The sequence below is a fragment of the Salvelinus fontinalis genome, chromosome 17, assembly GCF_029448725.1.
Source record: "Salvelinus fontinalis isolate EN_2023a chromosome 17, ASM2944872v1, whole genome shotgun sequence".
NCBI classification, from domain to species: domain Eukaryota; kingdom Metazoa; phylum Chordata; class Actinopteri; order Salmoniformes; family Salmonidae; genus Salvelinus; species Salvelinus fontinalis.
Genome location: NC_074681.1, coordinates 47,776,812 through 47,792,566, shown reverse-complemented (window position 1 = coordinate 47,792,566; position 15,755 = coordinate 47,776,812). Strand labels below are relative to the sequence as shown.

The following is a 15,755-nucleotide window of genomic DNA, read 5'->3' as shown; positions in this document are numbered from 1 at the left end:
TAAGAACATTAACAACTCCATTTAGTTTTGATACTTAAGTATATTTAAAACCAAATACTTTTAGACTTTTACTCAAGTAGTATTTCAAAGGGTGACTTTTTTTTACTTTTACTTGAGTCATTTTCTATGAAGGTGTCTTTACTTTTACTCAAGTATGACAACTTAGTACTTTTTCCACCACTGATTAGCATTGAGTGCTCAACCGTATAGAAAGCCTGACGGGTGAATGAAGAGGGAAGCACAATGTTGCCTTTCATCCATAAAGTTCATTTACAACTAGGGATGCAGCAGAGATAGTGCTATGACCTGGTCTAAAACCTGACTGATGTACAGTACCAGTCAAAAGTTTGGACACCTTCTCATTCAACGGTTTTTCTTTATTTTTACTTTTTTCTACAATGTAGAATAATAGTGAAGACATAAAACTATGAAATAACACATATGAAATCATGTAGTAACCAAAAAAGTGTTAAACAAATCCAAAAATATTTTACATTTCTGATCCTTCGAAGTAGCGACCCTTTGCCTTGATGACAGCTTTGCACACTGTTGGCATTCCCTCAACTAGCTTCACCTGGAATGCTTTTCCAGCAGTCCTGAAGTTCCCAAATATGCTGAGCACTTGTTTGCTGCTTTTCCTTCTCTCTGCTGTCCAACTCATCCCAAAACATCTCAATTGGGTTGAGGTCGGGTGATTGTGGAGGCCAGGTCATCTGAAGCACTCAGTCACTGTTATTCTTGGTCAAATAGCACTTAAACAGACTGGAGGTTTTTTGGATCATTGTCCTGTTGAAAGCAAATTTTGATAATCCCAAACCAGATGGGATGGCGTATTGCTGTGGTAGCCATACTGGTTAAAAAAAATATAAATGACAGTGTTACCAGGAAAGCACCACCACACCAACATACCTCTTTCTTCATGCTTCACGGTGGGAACCACACATGCGGAGATCATCCGTTCACCTACTCACTCACAAAGACACGTCGGTTGAATCCAAGAATCTCAGATTTGGACTCAAACCAAAGGACAGATTTCAATGTTCATTTCTTGTGTTTCTTGGCCCAAGCAAGTCTCTTCTTGTTATTGGTGTATTTTAGTAGTGGTTTCTTTGCAGCAATTTGACCATGAAGGCCTAATTCATGCAGTCTCCTCTTAACAGTTGATGTTGAGATGTGTCTGTTACTTGAACTCTATGAAGCATTTATTTGGGCTGCAATATTTGAGGCTGATATCACTTATGAACTTATCCTCTGCAGCAGAGGTAGCTCTGGGTCTTACTACATGATTCCATATGTGTTATTTCATAGTTTTGATGTCTTCACTACAAGGTAGAAAATAGTAAAAAAATAAAGAAAATCCCTGAGTTGAGTAGACGTGTCCCAAAATGTTAGCTGGTACTGTACATTTAGAATACATTTCAAAGATAAGAAAGGCGTTAGCTGAGAATTCATCAAGGATTCTAATATTTTAGCAAGTCAAGAGATTTTAGAAATAGGCTGATAATTATTTAGATCACAAGGGTCACCACTTTTGTGAATGGGGAGTACATGGGCCGCCTTAAAGACTTACACAGAAAGACTCACAGCTTTAATCGTTGCCAAAGGTGATTCTAACAATATATTGACTCAAGGGTGTGAATACGTATGTAAATGAGATGCGGTATTTCATTTCATTCAAACATTTCTAAAAACATGTTTTTTTCCTTTGTCATTATGGGGTATTGTGTGTAGATGGGTTAGAGAAAAAATATATTTAATACATTTTGAATTCAGGCTGTAACACACCAAAATGTGGAAAATAATGTATGAAATGGTATGAACACTTTCTGAAGGCACTGTACTTATAATAACAGTAACCATGGGACATCTTTTCAATCAAGGGCCCTTTTTTGGGTAAATTTCATGAGCTTGAAATGCGGAAGAATTTAACATATGCCTATGGCCCGTACAGAGCTAGGAAAAAAGCTTTCAAGTTCTCTGCCCCATCCGATTGGAACGAGCGTCGAAAGGTCCTGAAATTACAGGAGCTCATCCATTTTAAATTAGTTAAAAGCTAGATTAAACACCATGATTGAAAATGAAATGGGGGACTGTTAAAGTTTTGACCTAGTTACACCACACTTTCCCAAACGATCTTGCTGTTCAATTTGTACATTTATGTCAGTAAACTGTAGTGCTTGGTGTTTTATGTTGTAAATGCTTTGTGTTTTGTGTTGCTATTTTGGCCAGATCTCTCGTGTAAAATAGATTATTAGGCAGAGTTGTGAAGTAAAAGCCATATCTCAGACTGACCAATAAAAATAAAATATTAAGATGAGCAAAAGAACAGACAGTGGATTGGAAAAAGTGTTATGGACAGACGATGTTTGAGGTGTTCGGATCACAAAGAAGAACCGTTGTGATACACAGAAAAAATGTAAAGATGCTGGAGGAGTGCTTGACGCCATCTGTCAAGCATGGTGGAGGCAATGTGATAGTCTGGGAGTGCTTTGGTGGTAGTAATGTGGGAGATTTGTACAGGGTAAAAGGGATCTTGAAGAAGGAAGGCTATCACTCCATTTTGCAACGCCATACCCTGTGGACGGTGCTTAATTGGAGCCAATTTCCTCCAACAACAGGACAATGACCAAAAGCACAGCTCCAAACTATGCAATAACTATTTAGGGAAGAAGCAGACAGCTGGTATCCTGTCTATAATGGAGTGTCCAGCACAGTCACTGGCCAGCACAGTCACTCTTGCTGCTGCTGATTCTCTGATCCACCTCTACGCAGGCGACACCATTCTGTATACATCTGGCCCTTCTTTGGACACTGTGCTAACAAACCTCCAAACGAGCTTCCACGCCATACAACACTCCTTCCCTGGCCTCCAAATGATTTTAAATGCTTGGTAAACGAAGTACATGCTCTTCAACCGATTGCTGCCCGCACCCTCCCGCCCGACGAGCATCACTTCTCTGGGCTGTTCTGACTTCGAATATGTGGATAACTACAAATACCTAGGTGTCTGGTTAGACTGTAAACTCTCCTTCCAGACTCACATCAAACATCTCCAATCCAAAGTTAAATCTAGAATTGGCTTCCTATTTTGCAACAAAAGCCTCCTTTACTCATGCTGCCAAACGTATCCTACCGATCCTTGACTTCGGAGATGTCATTTACAAAATAGCCTCCAACGCTCTACTCAGCAATCTGGATGCAGTCTATCACAGTGCCATCCGTTTTGTCACCAAAGCCCCATATACTACCCACCACTACATATTTGTAGCCAAACCCACTGTCTCCAGGTCAACTATAAGTCTTTGCTAGTGAAAGCCCCGCCTTATCTCAGCTTACTGGTCACCATAGCAACACCCACCCGTAGCACACGCTCCAGCAAGTATATTTCACTGGTCATCCCCAAAGCCAACACTTCTTTTGGCTGCCTTTCCTTCCAGTTCTCTGCTGCCAATGACTGGAACGAATTGCAAAAATTACTGAAGCTGGAGTCTTATCTCACTCCCTAACGTTAAGCATCAGCTGTCAGAGCAGCTTACCGATCGCTGCAACTGTAGACAGCCTATCTGTAAATAGCACACCCAACTACCTCATTCCCATATTATTACTTACCCTCTTGCTCTTTTGCATCCCCTTATCTCTACATCGTCATCTGCACATCTATCCCTCCAGTGTTAAGTGCTAAATTGTAATTATTTCGCAACTAAGGTCTATGTATTGTCTTACCTCCTTACATCATTTGCACACACTGTATACAGATTTTTCTATTGTGTTATTGACTTTACGTTTGTTTATCCCATGTGTAACTCTGTTTTTGTCGCACTGCTTTGCTTTATCTTGGCCAGGTCACAGTTGTAAATGAGAACTTGTTCTCAATTTCACGTTCTTAAAATAAAATGAACTGACCTTAAACAGGGACTAGGACTAGGATTACTAGGATTAAGTGTCAGGAATTGTGAAAACTGAGTTTAAATGTTTAAATGTATTTGACTAAGGTGTATGTAAACTTCCGACTTCAACTGTAATTCCTTAATAAATAAAACACTAAATCCATCCAGATAATCATGTAGGTTTGCACGGCCCAGGCAGCATATTTTGGGATATATGTCAATTTATCCCAAACATATACTGTTGCTGTATTCACTCCCTGTGTGTGTCCCAAATGGCAACCTTTTCCTTATATAGTGCACTACTTTTAACCAGGGCCCATAGGGCTTTGGTCAAAAGTTGTGCACTATATATGGAATAGGGTGCCATTTGGAACGCTACCCCTGTTGGCAGGTTGTTCGATTTCCGGTTTCCAGGAGATTTTCTGGCAGATTGAGTTTGTGCTGACTCTGGCTCTCCTCGAGGGCAGGGCTCGGCACGGCCGGTGTTTAACCCGGCCAAAGCTAGGGGGGATTAGGCCACTGCAGAGCGTCGGACCGAGTGAATCTTCTTACAGCGCAACCTGATGGGCCTCCACTGATAATCATCTTTTAAACACAGCACTTTTAAATGGTGTGCAATATTTCGTAAGCCAGCCCGGGGATGGCTTTTCCGCTTTAATGCTTCGTAAACTGTCCTAGGTAAACAATGTTTGTGTGTGTGTGCAGTATTAGTTCATTGGCTGAATCCCACACTTCCTCATGTCCATTTGGTTTGGAACTGATATTTGGACCCCCTATGATGTTTTTGAGAGAATTCAAGGTAATTATGGTTTATAATAGTATAATTCCATCACCATCCTGAACTCTGTAGTCTATTTGTTGTTCTGCAGCTGACATTGCTACAATACACACAACATGTATTGTGTCATATTATACAAAATATATCAGGTTCTACTTACATGAGTATTTATTTGTCAGGTTGATATATTGTAACACAATTATTATTATGAGTATTGTTGAAAGGGTCTATTATCATGTTGGTGTGAGCTAATGCTGACTACAAGCAGTTCAATGGGGATTGTGTTGGCGGTGGAACGGTCACCAAATTGGGTTTGATTTTCCTTGCCTGTTTTTTAGAAAATATCTCTCACTTCCACTATACGATGTCTCCCGACTCCCAACCCTATAGAGTGTGGTACTGCCTTCCCTCTCAAGTATGACCTATATGACATTCCATATTGTCATGTCAGATTTTATAGCTTGTGTTGTATCTATCTCTTGGTGATATTTTTTTTACTTGGTGCTGCTCCAACATGGTGTCCATATTAGGACAGCCTCAGTCTCAGCAGGACTTTGATAGCAGGACTTTCAAACAATAAAAAAATCTAAAGCCAAAATCACTGAAGCTGGAGACTCTAACTTTAAGCATCAGCTGTCAGAGCAGCTTACCAATCACTGTACCTGTACAGTCGTGGCCAAAAGTTGAGAATGACAAATATTAATTTTCACAAAGTTTGCTGCTTCAGTGTCTTTAGATATTTTTGTCAGATGTTACTATGTAGTACTGAAGTATAATAACAAGCATTTCATAAGTGTCAAAAAGCTTTTATTGACAATTACATTAAGTTTATGCAGAGTCATTGACCCTTTTTTTTCAAGACCTCTGCAATCCGCCCTGGCATGCTGTCAATTAACTTTTCTTCTTGCATAATCAATGCTTGTAGTTTGTCAGAATATGTGGGTTTTTGTTTGTCCACCCGCCTCTTGAGGATTGACCACAAGTTTTCAATGCGATTAAGGTCTGGCCACGGACCCAAAATGTTTTGTTCCCCGAGCCACTTAGTTATCACTTTTGCCTTATGGCAAGGTGCTCCATCATGCTGGAAAAGGCATTGTTCATCACCAAACTGTTCCAGGATGGTTGGAAGAAGTTGTTCTTGGAGGATGTGTTGGTACCATTCTTTATTCATGGCTGTGATCTTAGGCAAAATTGTGAGTGAGCCCACTACCTTGGCTGAGAAGCAACCCCACAAATGAATGGTCTCAGGATGCTTTACTGTTGGCATGACACAGGACTGATGATAGCGCTCACCTTCTCCGAACAAGCTTTTTTCCGGATGCCCCAAACAATCGGAAAGGGGATTCATCAGAGAAAATGACTTTACCCCAGGAATAAGCAATCAAATCCCTGTCCCTTTTGCAGAATATCAGTCTGTCCCTGATGTTTTTTCCTGGAGAGAAGTGGCTTCTTTGCTGCCCTTTTTGACACCAGGCCATCCTCCAAAAGTCTTGCCTCACTGTGTATGCAGATGCACTCACACCTGCCTGCTGCCATTCCTGAGGCAGCTCTATACTGGTAGTGCCCCGATCCTGAAGCTGAGTCAACTTTAGGAGACGGTCCTGGCGCTTGCTGGACTTCCTTGGGCACCCTGAAGCCTTCTTCACAACAATTGAACCACTCTTCTTGAAGTTCTTGATGATCCGATAAATCACAGGTGTCAAACTCATTCCACGGGGGGCCGAGTGTCTGCGGGTTTTCGCTCCTCCCTTGTACTTGATTGATGAATTAACATCACTAATTAGTTAGGAACTCCCCACACCTGGTTGTCTAGGGCTTTATTGAAAGGAAAAACCAAAAACCTGCAGACACTAGGCCCTCAGTGGAATGAGTTTGACACCCCTGCGATAAATGGTTGATTTAGGTGCATTCTTACTGGCAAGCAATATCCTTGCCTGTGAAGCCCTTTCTGTGCAAATCAATGATGACGGCACGTGTTTCCTTGCAGGTAACCATGCTTGACAGAGGAATAACAATGATTCCATGCACCACCCTCCTTTTGAAGCTTCCAGGCTGTTATTCAACTCAATCAGCATGACAGAGTGATCTCCAGCCTTGTCTTCGTCAACACTCACACCTGCGTTAATGAGAGAATCACTGACATGAAGTCAGCTGGTCCTTTTGTGGCAGGGCTGAAATGTAGTGAAAATGTTTTTTGGGGATTCAGTTCATTCAGTTTGCCTATCAGCCTAGCAGAGGAGTTGATGATGCCATTCTTACCCTCCTTAACATGGTCTATAGACATCTAGAGAGTGCCAAATCCCATGTCAGGGTTCTGTTTGTTGACTTTTCTTCTGCCTTCAACACAATCCAGCCTTACATTCTGGCACAGACTCATTCGGGACTTCTCCTTAGATGGGGGGCTGGTTTTGTGGCTGTTTGACTTCCTGAGCCAACTCTCACAGCGAGTCAAAATAGGTCCCCATGTGTCGGATATACGCAATACCAACACAGGCTCTCCTCAGGGATGTGTTTTGTCCCCACTTCTGTACATCTTGTACACTAATAGTTGTACTAGTTCCCATACTGACAGACACCTCGTTAAGTTCGCTAATGACACTGCCTTGATCAGCCTGTTGCATGATGACGAGGAACATCATGGCCCGGTTCTAGATGACTTTGTAGAGTGGTGTGAGGAATCACACTTGGTCCTCAATACCAACAAGACCAAAGAGATGTGCGTAGACTTCCGGAAGCGTACAACACCTACCTCTGCAACATCTATCAGAGGTCAGAATATAGAAATTGTAGAGGAATATAAATATATGGGTGTCCTTTTGGACAATAAGCTTCAGTGGAGTAAATGTACAGACCTGATCTACAAAAAGAGTCAACAGAGACTGTACTTTCTCAAAAAGCTGGGATCTTTTAATGTAGACTGTACTATATTGACTCTGTTTTACAAATCTTTTATTGAGAGTATTTTAACTTTTTGTATTGTTTGTTGGTTTGGCAATGCCACTGTCAGCCAGAGAAATATGCTGAGAAGGATTATTACCACAGCAAGCAAGGTACTTGGAGTCAAACAGACAGGCCTGGATGAGATCTTTAAGGTCAGGGCCCTCCGTAAGGCTCACAAAATCATCTTAGACCCAAGCCACCCCCTGTACCTGGACTTTGAATTACTCCCCTCTGGGCGCAGGTATAGGGCACCCCTCAGCAGGAAAAACAGAACGAGACAATCATTTGTGCCAGGTGTGATATCCCTCCCGCCAGCAGGCTAGTCTTTTTTTTTTTTTTTATGTTTTATTTCTTATTATTTTTATTGGTACGTAACTGTTATGAAAGTTGTATTGTAAATTTTGTTTTGTATTTAAACGCCACTTTAAATGTGTACATGACACTGCAACAAAATTTCCCCATGGGGACAATAAAGTAAGTAAGCATGGCAAAGAGGGACTTTGCAATTAATTGCAATTCATCTGATCACTCTTCATAACATTCTGGAGTATATGCAAATTGCCATCATACAAACTGAGGCAACAGACTTTGTGAAAATGTATATTCGTGTCTTTCTCAAAACGTTTGGCCACGACTGTACACAGCCAATCTGAAAATAGCACACCTCATCCCCATATTGTTATTTATCATCTTGCTCTTTTGCACCCCAGTACAGTATCTCTACTTGCTCATCATCATCTGCACATCTATCACTCCAGTGTTAATGCTAAATTGTAATTATTTCACCTCTATGGCCTATATATTGCCTTCCCTAATCTTCTACATTTGCACACACTGTACATAGAATCTTCTATTGATATTGATTGTACGTTTGTTTGTGTAACTGTTGTTTTTGTTGCACTGCTTTGCTTTATCTCGGCCAGGTCACAGTTGTAAATGAGAACTTGTTCTCAACTGGCCTACCTGGTTAAATAAAGGTGAAAGCATTTTAAAAAATTTAAAGACTGAGTCTGTCTTAATATGGACACTATACAAGACAAATTCCTATAACTGACCTGAACTGAATGTAACCTTTTGTCCTCTGTCCCCTGCAGATCATTGAGACCATCAGCGCAATGGACAGAGACGAACCTCAGAGTGGACACCGCTTCTTCTTCTCCCTGACTGCAGAGGCTGCTGGGAACCTCAACTTCACCCTGAGAGACAACAAAGGTAAAGGCCAGACAGAGTCATATTTGGCCAACGAAATGTGCCTAGTTGGCAGCAGGGCAACCTAGAAGAATAAGAGAGCCCTTCATACTGAATGCCTAGTTACCAAGCTCCACAACACCATAGTGGTTTCCTAGCCCTGATATGGATATGTTCCATTATCCAAACATTATATCAGAGCTAACTGTCATCATGATTAGTTGGAATCCACCAAGTTTTACTATCTGAACACAATTTTAACATTGTATTGCTGCTATGCCTTCCTCCTCACAGACAACACCGCCTCTGTGCTGACCAAGCGAGGGGGTTTCCAGCGTCACGACCAGACTATGTACCGCCTCCCCGTCCTCATCATGGATGGCGGGAGCCCTGCCCTCAGCAGCACCAACACCCTGTCCATCCGGGTGTGCGACTGTGACCCCGATGGAGCTCTCCAGTCATGTGGGAGTGAAGCCTCCATGCTCTCAGCAGGCCTCAGCACTGGGGCCCTCATCGCCATCCTGGCTTGCATCCTCACACTTCTAGGTATGAGGCAGCCGTTATACCAAAACATATCAGTGCCCCATCAGGCCTGCAAGCTGCATTTGTGTGGCACCCAGGCTGACATTTCATATCTTATAACAGTACAAGAGAGTCGAAGGAGTTAGTTTATCAAAGTCGCGAGATGCCAGGCTTTCACATTAACGACTTCACTGTAGAACACCAGGCATTCATGGAATGCCCATCTGGGGAAATAAAACATCTGTTTTGATATTTTAATACAGGAGTCGATGAACAGTGTTCATGTACCTTTTCACGTTACACTAGTTGTACCCAGTTAATCCCAAAATGTCCTTCAAACATTGGTGTGTCGTACGAACACAATATTGGTGGTGAATATCATGTGTGTTGAATAATAACGTGGGCTTTGGGAGAGAAGTACTTGTTGCCATGGCAATCATTTTGACAACACGGTGGTGCGACGTAACTTCTCTAACACCAGAACTATATGAGATGCACATGATGCAATTGTGATCCTGCTGTATTGTAAGCGTTCTAAACTTGAAGTTGTTAGCTCCGTATTAAGAACCTTATTAAGAAAATAGACAAATGTTTCCAGGTACATGTATGATTGAAGTCCTATCAGGCATTGGACTCTCCAGCCCCTGTGGGACAGTAGCACTATAAATCAGGAAATAGTCCACTTAAGGTGGCCAGATTGGCTTGTTTCCCCCCCGAACCTCCATTTTGAATGTTGATCTAGATTGCTGTATTTATCTGAGTTATTTGTTGATTGTTTGAGAGACTGTAAGCTCGATTTGTACCCATTCATTCTCTCTGATTAGCTAATCAGTCAGTAGATTTTTTGGGCCAGAGATAGAGGTCCTCAGAGGTAGTAAATCCAGATTCATGGTTTGATTGTTTCTTGCTTAGATAATTGTTAGTTTGTCACTCAAAAAAGGACATGAAAGATATTTGACTGAACTATGTACATATCAGGCTGCCTGATGAAGAGGTTGTTTAGTTTAAACATGTTGTGCCAAGTAACTGTGTAATGATTTCAAATGGTCTGCTCCAACTAGTCTATATAGGCCTACTTTTTATTGTCCTTGAGTGTCCTGAAAGACGTCTGACAAATAAAATGTATTATTAATATTATTATTAGGGATCCAAGCTCCGAAGGGACTGGAACCCTATTATAATTGTTAGGATTAATATTATTAGGGGTTCAAGCAGGGATTTTGTGAAAAAGGAAAATTCCTATGAGACGGTAAGGCCTAGGAGAGTGCAACCTTGTGTAACGGGTGTGAAATGGCTAGCTAGTTAGCGGGTGCGCGCTAGTAGCATTTCGACGTAAAGTTAAACTGTTACACTTGCATGATGGTAAAGGGCCAAAGGCCACACCCTCGAATACATTGCCATGCCAATTGGACACATGGTGTTGCTATAACAAGCAATTAAATATGCAAACTTTGAAAGGTCACGCCCATCACCCCTTGTGACCTACAATCATGGGGAGAATTGCAAGTGCATACTCCTCGCGTCCAATTTCCTCTCTCCTGGCCTCCTTCTCAAAACCCGTTGGATGAGATAGCCGAGGTCTCTCCCCTCTGACCTTCTCCTCCAATGGGTTTTGAGAAGGAGGTGAGGAGAGAGGATGCGAGGAGTATGCAATTAAGATTCTCACATGGAATTCGGTACAAACATCAAGCAATGTTATTAGAACATTCTCAGAACGTCAGAGGGATAACAGCGCAACGAAACACTTATGGGACCTAATGGGAACATCGCAGAATGTCCTCAGGATCTCCCCTGTATGCTGAGTTACTGCTGTTCAGTCTTCATCTCAATGAATGCATGTGCAAGTATTCTGTTTTTTTGCTGTTTATAGTGTTCGGATTCCTAAATTCTTTGTCAATATATTATGTTTGTCTTCTATTCACCATTTACAGATTTATTTATTTATTTACCATTTGCATTCTGAAAGTATTCAGACCCCTTGACTTGTTACGTTACAGCCTTGTTCTAAAATGGATTAAATCATTTTTTCCCCTCATCAATCTACACACAATACCCCATAATGACAATGCCAAAACATACATTTTCAGACCCTTTACTTAGTACTTTGTTGAAGCATCTTTGGCAGCGATTATAGCATCGAGTCTTCTTGTGTATGACACTACAAGCTTGGCACACCTGTATTTGGGGAGTTTACTCCCATTCTTCTCCGCAGATCCTCTCAAGCTCTGTTAGGTTGGATGGGAAGCTGCACAGCTATTTTCAGGTCTCTCCAGAGATGTTTGATCTGTTCATGTTTCCCTCAATCCTGACTTGTCTCATAGTCCCTTCCGCTAAAAAACATGGTTTCGTCACACCTGAGAATATTGTTTCTTATCATCTGAGAGTCCTTTAGGTGCCTTTTTGCAAACTCCAAGCAGGCTGTCATGTGCCTTTTGAGGAGTGGCTTCCGTCTGGCCAATCTACCATAAAATACTGATTGTTGGAGTGCTGCAGAGATGGTTGTCCTTCTGGTAAGTTCCCCCATGTCCACAGAGGAACTCTGGAGCTCTGTCAGAGTGACCATCGGGTTCTTGGTCACTTCCCTTACCAAGGTCTTTCCCCCCCGATTGCGGGCGGCCAGCTCTAGGAAGTGTCTTGTTGGGTCCAAACTTCTTCCATTTTAGAATGATGGAGGCCACTGTGTTCTTGGGGACCTTTAATGCTGCAGACATTTTTTGGTACCATTTCCCAGATCTGTGCCTCGACACAATCCTGTCTCGGAGGTCTACAGACAATTCCTTCGACCTCATGGGTCTGAGATGCACTGTCAACTGTGGGACCTTTATATAGACAGGTGTATGCCTTTCTAAATCATGTCAAATCAATTGAATTTACCACGGGTTGACTCCAATCAAGTCGTAGAAACATCTCAAGAATGATCAATGAAGCAGGATGCACCTGGAGTTCAATTTTCAGTCTAATAGCAAAGTGTCTGAATACTTATGTAAATAAGGTATTTTGGTTCTTTATTTTTTATAAATTAGAGAAAAAAAATGTTTTTGCTTCATCATTATGAACTATTATGTGTAGCTTGATGAAAAAAATAAATAAATCAATTTTAGAATTAGGCTGTGAGGTAATAACATTTTGAAAAAGTCAAGGGGTCTGAATACTTTACGAATGCTCTGTAGGTCCCTCTCCTCCATGATGGATTTTCCACTATTTGGATTTTTGTGAAAGACACTTAAAATGCAACTTCTCCGGCACCGAATTACTGCTCTGTATGAAACTTGATGTATGGCATCTATAGATCAAGTTCTCACAATGCAACATTTTTAGACTCTCAAACCACATGGCCGCTACTGACCAATAAACTTACAAGTGGGCGTGACCTGGCACATAAATGCATATCAATCAGACAGACATTCGTATTGTAACAACTTTATACACATGTTTGTAACACTGTCAATAATACTATGCAAGCACATTTAAATCAACCACCCAATGGCGCTGTAATGGGCACAAATCTCTTTCATCTGCTTGACTCAGCGTGATGAAATTTGGCATACACACTCAAGGATGTGAGTCTAGTTAACTTCTTTGGCGACATGGTGTTTATGGACAGGGAAAAACGTTCATGCAAGTTTATTGGAGTATAGTGGCAATATTGTTCCAGCTAGAGATTTGGGAAAAACATTTTTTTAGAAGATATGCATCTATCAAATTTTGTATTTGTCACATACACATGGTCAGCATGTGATTTTGACATGCATCTATCGATGCTATATTCCAACTTTGGTGTCGATCGGTCCAGCGGTTCTAGAAAATGTTTAATATAGTCAACATGCATTAAAAGCATATTGCATAATCTGTTCGATTTTGAGTTCTGATATTTGGCAAGTGTGGTAATGACTACAGAAGTATTAAGATGTGTCCTGATGGTGGCAATATGGGGCCAAAGCTTGAACCCCGGCATGGATGCTTGCAGCTATATTTATTGTTATTAGAGAGCTATAGCTCTTAATTAAGTGATAAGACCTATAGACACCAAACTTGTTGGGATGGTGTAAGTTGGTGGCCAAATTCATCTGGTTACACATGGTGCAACTCATGGTGGTGATATAAATGGTGGAGGTGGTAAATGGCCAAATGGTGGTGATATAAATAACATTTGACTTTGATCTCATTTTACCTAGCGTCTTGGAATTTGGTTTGTAGGTTCCATTCTATCCAGGGAACAAATGTGCCTCTAGGACCAATGACCTCACCTCACTTGAAAATAGTGTAAATCGTGCATCTCTTCAGACACCACTACACCGATTTCCCCCGAAACGTGGTGCACAGCATCTATAGACCAAGATCTTTATATGTAACATGAATTAAGTTGATATCTTAAACAACATGGATGCTCTTGAAGGGTTGGAGCCCCCTTCTGGCTATGCATCTCAATGCTCTCCAATATTTCCTGAAGTGTGAACTTGTCCACTACGCACATATATTTAAAAGTATAAGATTGGCGTAAGGGAGAGACCAGAAAACTCGAGATCCAGACCCAGACCAACACTTGACCTCTTTAGACCCAGTCCAAGAACCAGTGCATCAAGACCATGACTAGACCAATACCAGTTTAAATGGGGAAAAACTAGATCCAGAGCTAGACCCAGACCAACCAAAGACTAAGGTACTGTACAGTAAATTTGAGTATAGTTCAGTACTGTACAGTACAGTAAAATAAGGCACAGTAACGTAGAGTACAGTACAATAGTTCAGTATAGTAGAGTTCAATACATTAGAGTAGAGCACTGTAGAGTACAGCTGTCACGTTCCTGACCTATTTTCTCTTGTTTTGTATTTATTTAGTATGGTCAGGGCGTGAGTTGGGTGGGTTGTCTATGTGTTGTTTTCTATGTTGGGGTTTTGTGCGTTCGGTCTGGTATGATTCTCAATCAGAGGCAGCTGTCAATCGTTGTCCCTGATTGAGAATCATACTTAGGCAGCCGAGGTTCACGTGTGTGTTTGTGGGTGTTTGTATTTCGTGTCAGTGTTTGTGCCACATGGGACTGTTTGTCGGTTAGATTCTCTTTTGTTATTTTGTTACTTGTAGTGTTCAGTTTATTTATAATAAATATGGACACTTTCCACTCTGCGTATTGGTCCGATCCATCTCGCCTCTCCTCGTCCGAGGAATATGACTACCGTAACAACAGCACAATATAATACATCTCAATCCACTATTTTCAGAAGGGTACACTTGTCCACTACCCACATGGGGGTCCTCTGTAGCTCAGTTGTTAGAGCATGACGCTTGAACCCCAGGAACATCGCTGCTTGCAGCTAATGTTAAGGTGTTCGTCAGAGAAGCTGGTGAAACCCTATTGTTTTTCTTGGCGTTCTTATTACCCTTCCTTCCTTGGAGGGTTCTTCCTCCAAGGAAAATAACATGCAATAACAATTGCAATTGGCATGATGGTAAAGGCTCATGGGCCACACCCTCTCATGCAATGCCATGCCAATTGGCCACATGGTGGCGCTATGACAAGTGATTCAAAATGCAAACTTTGAAAGTTTGAGAGTCCTGAAATTGTGTATATATAGGTACCTCTAACCACAAGGAACAAATTTGCCTCAAGGATCCATAAAGTTGGCCATGATGGATTTTCCCCCACTTAGAATTTTGTTAAAAACACTTAAAACGCTACTCCTCTGGCACTGAATTACCAATCTGCACGAAACGTAATAGTTGGCCTCTATGGACCAATGTCTTTCAACGCACCATTTTTCAGGCTAGTATGGCAAACAACATGGCCACTATTGACCAATAAACATGTGCATGGTCTGCACTTAAATGCAAATAAATCAGTCACAGATATTTGTATAGTAACGACTTGGTACACGTTGCAAACACTGTCAAGACTTAACATATGCAAGAACATTCATATCAATCATATTGTGACGCTATAACAGGCACATTTTACATCTCTTGATCTGTTTGAACCAGACTGATGAAATTCTCAGGGATATGAGTCCAGCTAACCTGTAAACTTATTCACAGTTCAGTAAAGTATCTTTTTAATTTTTGGGGATGAGCCCTGCAGTTAAGGGGGGTATTTTCTCCACTGAGATTCTCCCACGTGTTTTTTAGTCACACACTGTTGGGAGGTGCCGTGGTCCAACCAAGCTCCTTGTGTATCTTGCAGCTATTAGAAGATATAGTGAGTAAGTGTAGTTTGTTGATGACGTAAGCAGGTAACATGGTGAGAAATATTTCATTCTTCACATGGTTTTCCTGCTCATGCTTTCAAACTTGTCAAAACATCAGACAATGTCTATGTTCGGGCATGGTTTTCCCCATACTATTTTGTTATTTTCAGCACTCCCTCCTTTCCTTTTGAATTTATTTATCTTGCGATCTGCCTCTTCTCATTACCTTCCTAAACCTCTCTTTCGCTGTCTCTTCGTTT

The 15,755-nt window shown here is 41.4% G+C and overlaps 1 protein-coding gene across 3 annotated transcripts in view; it reads left to right on the top strand.

The window, feature by feature from the left end:
* The window catches only part of LOC129814506 (cadherin-7-like), a 175,450-nt gene that overhangs the window by 138,042 nt on the left and 21,653 nt on the right, over window positions 1-15,755 (top strand). For all 3 annotated transcript variants that reach the window (XM_055867669.1, XM_055867668.1, XM_055867670.1), the window contains exons 10-11: window positions 8,700-8,817; window positions 9,088-9,339. In XM_055867669.1, coding sequence (XP_055723644.1) covers window positions 8,700-8,817; window positions 9,088-9,339 — 370 coding nt within the window. The remainder of the gene's footprint in view (window positions 1-8,699; window positions 8,818-9,087; window positions 9,340-15,755) is intronic.